This window comes from Boleophthalmus pectinirostris, unplaced genomic scaffold (genome assembly GCF_026225935.1).
Source record: "Boleophthalmus pectinirostris isolate CB_2022bp ecotype Guang Dong unplaced genomic scaffold, ASM2622593v1 HiC_scaffold_10, whole genome shotgun sequence".
Taxonomy (NCBI): domain Eukaryota; kingdom Metazoa; phylum Chordata; class Actinopteri; order Gobiiformes; family Gobiidae; genus Boleophthalmus; species Boleophthalmus pectinirostris.
This window is the reverse complement of record NW_026570971.1, coordinates 16,373,582-16,382,128: the sequence shown is the minus strand read 5'-3', so window position 1 is coordinate 16,382,128 and position 8,547 is coordinate 16,373,582. Positions and strand designations below refer to the sequence as shown.

At 42.7% G+C, this 8,547-nt stretch overlaps 1 protein-coding gene across 1 annotated transcript; it reads left to right on the top strand.

Moving 5' to 3' along the window:
• Positions 1-3,642: 3,642 nt before the first annotated feature.
• On the top strand, positions 3,643-8,547 carry zbtb42 (zinc finger and BTB domain containing 42). The gene is made up of 2 exons (XM_020919650.2): positions 3,643-3,795; positions 4,832-8,547. The coding sequence occupies exon 2, from the start codon at positions 4,846-4,848 to the stop codon at positions 6,436-6,438; it is 1,593 nt and encodes a 530-aa protein (XP_020775309.1). The 5' UTR covers positions 3,643-3,795; positions 4,832-4,845; the 3' UTR covers positions 6,439-8,547.

Sequence of the window (8,547 nt, the reverse complement as noted above, 5' to 3'; positions counted from 1 at the left end):
TGACCTTTGCACTGTTCTTAGTTTAAATAAATAAATGGATAAATAAATAGCCTATAACACTAAAAGAGAATCAAGGTAATTTTCTACCCTAATCATATAAGTGACCAAAACTACAGATTTTCTTAATTTAATTTTTATTTGACCTTTGCACTGTTCTTGTTTTAAATAAATAAATAAGTAAATAAATATCTACAACACTAAAAGAGAAGTAAGGTAATTTTCTACCTTAATCATATTAAGTGACCAAAACTGTAGAGACTCTCAGTTTTATTTTCATTTGACCTTTGCAGTGATGCACAGTTTTGCGTGTGTTTTATGGGTTAATTGTGATACTAGACATCTGTTATTATTTGGCTATGATGGAAGAGCGGGGAATACTGCTAGAAGTTACTTTGCTTGTAACTCCAGGGAAATTATATTAAAATCATTTTTTACATTTTAACAGCTAGACCTGAGTGTTGTCCGGGATGCATGGTGCAATGCTCGTGTCCTTTTCTCGTTTGTCAGCACACAGTGGTAATTTGATTTATGGAGATATATTTTACAGGGACATCTAATTGTAAAACATTGCCAACGTATGCTGATGCTAGCTTTCTTCATTATATGGATGTAGGTTTAATGCAGTTGGCATTTAAAGGCACATTAACTAAGGGTAAGGTTCAGGATCAGAAAGAGGCAAACTTTTTTTCATAATGGATTCCCGGGTGTATTTGTAAATTCCCATGTGGCATTAAAAGATACAGGTGGAAACATTAAGAGTGCTTTGTAAAGTAATAAGTGTTCTAATGAATGGAAACGCGAGCTCCTTTGGGGATCATTACACATCTATCAGTGTTCATTTGAGCATTCTTCCATTGATGATCAACATTCAAATGCACAAAAGCTGGAGAGGCAGGAGTTAAACCAGTTGTAGGGCAGGTATGGACAGGCCAAGAAGCTTGTTAAAAAGAGTCAGGAACCCTCAGTATCAAATGAACCGTAGCCTTTCCATATTACAGTAAACACTCTGGGACACAATCATAGCATACAGTCACATGCTGTACTAGTTTTATTTTCAATACAAATACTATGGTATGCTTTTTTATTTGTACACACTAAACAAAGCCAAAAGAATGACACTTTTACAAGGCATAGAACAAATGCAAATTTACACCTGTAGTCCCTGACGTATATTGTGACGTTAGTGAGCGAGTCAGCTCTTTTGAACAGTTCCTTAACTTGAATGATTGGAACCGGATTGCAGTTTTGGAAAAAAAATAAATACATCTTTTTCTTTCTAATTTTTATGCTTTTTTTTTTTTTTTTTTTTTTTTTTTTAAACAGTGATTAACACTGAACCAACATGAAAATCAGCACACAGGCAGAGCAGGCAACATGAGTGAGAGTTTTATGCACAAAAAATGCATTTGGCATGATAATAACAGTTTAATTATTATTGTAGTGCAATGTTTAGTTTAAGTTATGCATAATTTCACAGGGCAGTAGCTGCAGGTTCACAAACTATGACAGGACTAAACTAAAACCAGAATTTATATTACATAAATATAAAAACAATGCATTTTAATCAATGGCTATTTCCACTTGCTAACATATCACAGAACATGTAAAGCTGAACTGGACAAGAGCCACCATACCAGGAAGTGGGGGCTTTCATCAGCTCTGAATCTCCAAGCAACTGCAGAGCAATGCTTGTAGTGTCACATTGTTTTCCAGAGTCTATGTCTGCTTCTATTTACCGTACATAAATCCTCAGAAAAACACAAGTGTAGGTCTATATTAATTGCATTTATTTGCATTGAACACATTTTAATCCATAGTCTGTTTAAAAGTTTACAAGTCCCGTATATCACAGGCTATGCTTATATACACACCTCATGATTTCTTTGATCATTATCTGATTTCTGGAGTTATCCGATGGCTGAAATGTAAACAGTTACTTCTGATGTGAGTAATCTGATGGCTTTCTCACCTGTGCACATTTTGACAAAGAAAATGCAAAAAAAAAAAAAAAAAAAAAGGTAAAACTAACGGAGCAAATACCAAAACTGAGAGAAAATTATAAAGATTGAAAGACATTTGAGACATTTTAAAACTGATTGTACTTTGTATTCCTTATTCTAAAACCCACAGATAAACTTGCACAATTACGGTGTTTTTGATGATCAGATTTATTTTGTGCATGTAAACAATTCTAATTACTTGGTTGTCTGATTATTTTAGTTGTCTGGTTTTGACTGGCCATCTAAATGTACCTGGGGTCATCCAACTGTAATTCTAGCTGCATTATAATGATGTATGGCTCGTGCATCAGGTGTGTTAGGGGCATTGGCCTGAGCAGCACAGACTGGCCCAGCAGAAGAGTGATGTGCTGAGGCCGAGCACTGGCTGGTTGGCTGGTTGGTTGGCCGGTCAGGCTTCACTGGAATGCGAGTCCTTTTGTTTGTCGGTGAGAGGAGTGGGTCAGGGGGAGAATGCCATTGATGATTGCAGAGAGGAAGAATGAAGCTTCAGGAAGTGTTTTTTCTCTTTCTCTCTCTCCCTCTATCTTTTCTCTGTGTGAGAACCTTCACAGCACTGAGCCTCTGAGGCCACGGTCCCCAGGCACAACCACTGCTTTGTCTTGCCCTGTGAACACAAGCCCCTCCGCTACTGCACGGCGCCTATACCACTGCCAGCACAGGAACACACAGAACTGCTCCTATTCTCGTCCAGTTCTCTGCACGCTGTGGATCGTATACCACTGGGCCAACAAGAAAACGTCTCTCCTGTGCCACCAACATATACTTCAGCATCAAAACAACTATAGCATAAAAATAGAGCAGGAAACCTCACTGGTGATGGCCAATCTATAAGTGACATAGGAGTCAGTGGATAAGAATTTCAGCCAGTGGCCCCTTGGACCAGTGGTTGGCGTCTCCTGTCACACTGCTCATTCCCCTCTGTGTCATGGGGCTGTAAGGAGCTGCAAATGGCCTTTTCAAAACACACGACAGCTGGAACACAGGGCAAAGGTGACCCAGGCAGTTGGGAGGGGCATGGGGGTGCAGAGAGGGGAGCAGCTGCAACCTCCAGCCCCTGCCTCTCAACTATATGCCAGCCCCAACCAACAAATCCACAATGCAGGCCACTGACAGTCATAAAAATGCGCTTGAAACTACCTTAATAACACTATTCTACTGTTAAATTGTACTTTCACTTTACACAAGGACTTCAGTTGCACATTCCTTAATAGCACAGTGATAGCATAGGAACCATGTTGTATCTATTTTATTTAACAAAAAAATAAAAAATAAAAATTAAATACTAAACATCACTCTATGAATTTCTTCTTGATTTGAGTTAGAGGCAAGTTAAGTCAATTAGAATAATGTAGTACAGCACACTTTATATACAGGCCTGTGAACATGTGCTAATACATTGTAATAACCATAATAATCACGACGCTATTACTTTGTTGGTAAGTTAAAAGAGTACCAGGTCTTTGCAGGTGTTTTAATAAGCTAACTGGCAGGGCACTCAGTTGCTACTTGCTGCCGCTGTGTGAATCCTCAGAGTAGTGCAAAGTTACTGTGGCCACTGGCAATGAAGAAGAGGTGGAGAGGAGGAGGGGGCATATCGCGAGACTTGTGCCATTATGAACCTGCTTGACACACAGCAGCGCTGAGTGCAGCCTGCCTTGCCAGGGTCGGAACCGAAGCTCAAGACAAGAGCAGGAGAAGCGAAACATCTGGCCACCCATCATGAAAGAACAACGGGGTTAAAAAGATAATTCGACAAAGTTTAGAGGGAACAAATGTAAGTGCTTTTCTGATTTTCTCGTTTTATTTACGTGTGCGTAAAGTTAAAGTCTGACCCTTCTTTCGCCGCTTCGTTCAATGAGTTCCTCCGCTGTTTAAAAGGCTCCGAGGACAGCGTTTCCCAACACGGACATGGCTCACTTTTACTGCGATCTTTATGTAGGGCACTTTTGAAATCCAAACACACCCACAGAAGCAGAACTGTAGTTAATGTGCGTATTTGGCAACTTTGCGCCACCTTTTATAGCCATTTTAACATATACGCGGTTTTACGCACGAGTTCTGCGAGTATTATTTTCAGTGATAAGAGTATTTTGAAAAGTTTAAACCGTGGTGAAATGTGGCTTGAAACCACTGCCTATTCTTTTCTGTGTGTTTTTGAGCGCTTATAGCCCTAAGTTAACATATGGCATAAAGGGGAGCACAGCTGGAGGTAGCGTTTCCATTGCGGTGATGTCAGAGCAGCTGACTCCACAGCTTGCAGTGTAATTAGCAAACAGAGCGCCAGTTTACTCACTCCGCACTGCTCTTATTTTTTACACGTTAGCTTTCCATGTTTTCCTTCTCGATGGACCAGTCCTGGCGTTTCCAGTGTCGCTCGGTGCTTGTTCTGTAAACATCATGGCTGTGAATGTGTGCGCAAAGAAACGTGCCCGTGCGTGTCTTTCGTTTCTCTTCGCTCAGAAAAAGTACGGACACCGAACAAACGCTACTCTTGTTGGGAGACCTCGGGGAGAGTGGATCCGCTTACGCTGTAATACATGGGTCGGTACGCTGTAATACATGGGTGAGCGCAGTGTTGTGTGTCCTGAAACCTCTGGAAAAAACTACTTTATTCATTTAAAATATTCAGAGTACACTTGCCAACTAAGTCGTTACTGTTAATTTGTTGTCTTTTTGTACTTTTAATAGACCTAATATTAAAAGTTATGGCATTTCTAAAGATGGAGCAGTTAGTCTCCCACATGTGTACAGTGCCCTTTACATGGCTTCATTGACTTTATCCAGTATCCTGTTTTTCCTGTTTTCCTCAGGTTATGAAGGAAGAATGGAGTTCCCGGACCATAGCCGCCAGTTGCTGCAATGTCTGAGTCAGCAGCGTCACCAAGGTTTCCTCTGTGACTGCACTGTTCTTGTCGGAGAGGCTCGATTCAAAGCACACAGGGCAGTGCTGGCCTCCTGCAGCATGTACTTCCATCTCTTCTACAGGGACGAGCTAGACAAAAGGGACGTTGTGCATCTCAACAGTGACATTGTGACAGCCCCGGCTTTCAGTCTGCTCCTTGAATTTATGTATGAGGGAAAGTTGGAGTTCAGCACTCTGCCTGTGGAGGATGTGTTGGCAGCGGCGAGTTACCTCCACATGTACGACATCGTCAAAGTGTGTAAAGGCAAGCTCAAAGATAAGGAGCTGCTGTGCCTAGAGGAGAAAATGGGCGAGGGCCTGGGCCTGAGCTGTCTGGACAGAGAGAACTCCTCAGACAGTGAGCTGCACAGTAAGCAGCTCGTGCGGCGACAGATACATGCTCTGTCTCAGGGGGCTCTGAGGGCACCCCCAGCACAAGACTTTGACATGGACAACGGCGAAGTCAAGCTGCCTGTCACTGACTGTGACAGGTCTACACAGGGCAAGCAGAAGGCAAACGGTCACTCTGGCAGGTCCCCGGATCTTGTAGGTGTCAATTATGTGTCAGCAGAGGCCGAGCCCTGCCACCCAACAGCTGGAAAAACAAAAGCTGATGTCAGTAGTTCCACCGTATCGCTGTCCCAGAGGTCCCGGGCTTCAAATGACATGGACTGTGCACTGGATTTGTCTCTCAAGCCTCTGTCTAGCAAAGATCCCTTACACCCCTCCTACGTCTCGGGACAGCTGGCCCTCGACAGCCAGCAGCAGGGCACTGAGCCACTTGTTAAAGACGAACACGACTTGCTGTCAGAGCAGGAGGACAGTGAGCCCATGAGCCCTGAGAGCCAGCGCTTTGGGAATAGTGCCAGGAGCTCGGTGGTGACAGGGTTCGCTGCCCTCTTCCCAGGCAACAACGGCTCCACGGCCGTCCTGCTCTCCCAGGAGGAGGACCTGATGGACGACGAGGGGGAGGCGTGTGGGGGGAGAGGGGCCCCGGGCCGCGAGCTGGAGGAGAGGAGGGGCCGACTGTTGGGAGACAGTGAGGAGGAAGAAGAGGATGACCTGGCCTCTTCTGACATCTCCACTTCCAGCGGGGTGCTTTTGCCACCGGGCCAACAGGTGTGTGTGTGTCCACTGTGCAGCAAAGTGTTCCCCAGCCCCCATGTGCTGCAACTGCACCTCAGCTCCCACTTCCGCGAAAAGGACGGGCCTCGCTCCAAGCTCTCCCCCGACGGCTCTGTCCCCACCTGCATGCAGTGTAACAAGACCTTCTCCTGCATGTACACGCTCAAGCGGCACGAGCGCACCCACTCTGGCGAGAAGCCCTACACCTGTGGCCAGTGTGGGAAGAGCTTCCAGTACTCCCATAACTTGAGTCGGCACGCAGTGGTGCACACACGCGAGAAGCCCCACGCCTGCAAATGGTGTGAGCGCCGCTTCACACAGTCCGGGGACTTGTACCGCCACATCAGGAAGTTTCATTGTGGCCTTGTTAAAACTCTTGCCATTGGATAAATGCCTCTCTCTAGTGCCATGACAAAAGCCTCTTCATATGGTCAATACTACTGAACAACTATCGCAGCATACTTACAGTTTACTGGATCATATTAAAGATGTAGCAACCCTAAAGATTCCCTGCTGAACTGTGTCATGATGGCACTAGTGGTCAGAGGGCGCACAGACTGTTATGAACAACATGGGTGCTGTGAAATTCAGAGCTGGATTCATGTCTGTGTTGAACAAATCAGACGATGCACTTGTTTGTCTTGTTGGTGTCAATCTGTTGAGCTTATCTAAGTTTATTTGTAAAAAGGAAGGCATCCTTATTGTAATAGTTGGATGTGATAATAACACTGTAGGTTAATGCAATCGTCACAGTAAGACTTCATGTTTATGGGAGATTTTACCGTCCACAAGTAGCAATATGATTTTTGACTCCAGCATTATTTTATTAATAATATTATTATTATTATTTATTTATTTTTCAAACTGTTCTAAGAAAATTCAAATCGCTTGGCAGCAAAACTTATGAAGTCCGACCACTGGAAAAAAACTGAAGGATTTTGTTTTTTGAATTATGGGAATTGAATGAAGTAAGATGCGTATTTAAGGTTTTAATAAGAAATAATTTCCCCTTTTAAAGCTTTTTAGTTGCTCCTGCATTTTGCTGAAATGGTTTTCTACTCATCAAAAGCTATTTCATTATAAGAAGGATAATGTCTGCTAATACTGGCGCCTACACATCCACCTAGAGTACTTACTTCAATGACTGCTTATCAAATTTAATATGAACCAGGAGGAGTTAACTGTCTCCTCTGGAGTGCCAATTGACCTTTAAGTGTCTTTGAGAATTTTAAGAATGTATGAATAAGTCAGAATTGTATTAAATGCTTCCAGGTTAAGTGGCCTTGTCCTGGTGTGGCACCAGTTTTATTTAGAACGAGCCCAAGAGACTAAAACTGATGGATTATGCGCTGTCCCAAGAAATTAAAGCTATGCTCCAAGTGCCATAGAATATTTGAAATCTATATTTTTTCCTTTGAATTAACCCTTAAATAAATTCTAGCTGAATATGTTAAGTGACTACTGATAAAGTGGGCGTCTTTGCTGATGCTGCCGGTGAGAGACTCTTGTGCTAGGTGATTTTCGGATGCTGTGTGGATTCTTCCTGGTGTGTAGCACTAAGTGTTTGAAATGTGTCTAATCTTCCTGAGAACACTTGATCAGAATTTATTTATTAGTTTGACTTGGTTCAGGGTTTACTCTTAGTCTAGTTCTTATTTCTTTGAAAGACAATGCGTCTTGACCGCTAACTTGGTACTCATTAACTGGTATTGGGGCTGTCTATTTTCTCTGTGCAAATCCAGTTACTGTATTTTAATATGCTGTGTAGAAAACCCTTGAGAGAATGGGAGCTTTTTCACACAGGACATAGAGAAGCACTTGTTTTTAGCATGCATATAGTTTCAACACTATTGCCTAGGCTGCTATTTCGTACAATTTGTATATTTAATGTAAATATATATTCTTTATTTATGGAGCTGTTTGTTTTCCATGTTACAACAACATGTACGATGTCTTCTTCGGAGACTGCAGTTTTCTTAATGTGTCTTCCCAGCTTTTTTCTGTTTCTGTAAAATTTGAACGTAGTCACCGTCACTACAAATCAAAAGAACGAGCACTGTTCTGTCACAGGAAACAGTTGTTCACAAGCACAGCCACACCGATCGCCACTGGATACCTATAGAACTGGGACAATACGGGCCATTGTTGCCACCACCCCCCCTCAAAGTCCCAGGTAGTTCTCAAGGGATCATTGTGTATCACTTCTGCTGTAGCTGTAGGGGTAGAAAAAAAAAGAAAGAAGAAATGCTCTCCCTCTCTCTTTGCACTTTTCTTTATTGAATGGAGACATTGGAATGTGAGAAATGTATTTAAGCAAAGGGAGACCAAGGAGACTGTAAACAGGTGTATTGTTCGAAAGCATCAAAGAACAGCCCCCGCCCCTCCTCTATTATTCAAGCATGACGGAGATAAACTTGCATTGTTTCTACAGAGATGACATACATTACCTTGCACATTCATCTAGACAGAGAGTTTTCAATGCTTCTTGTTTTTGTAATT

Excerpts from the sequence above, each read along its gene's own strand:
- zbtb42 (XM_020919650.2), top strand. The coding sequence starts at position 4,846 with ATGGAGTTCCCGGACCATAGCCGCCAGTTGCTGCAATGTCTGAGTCAG.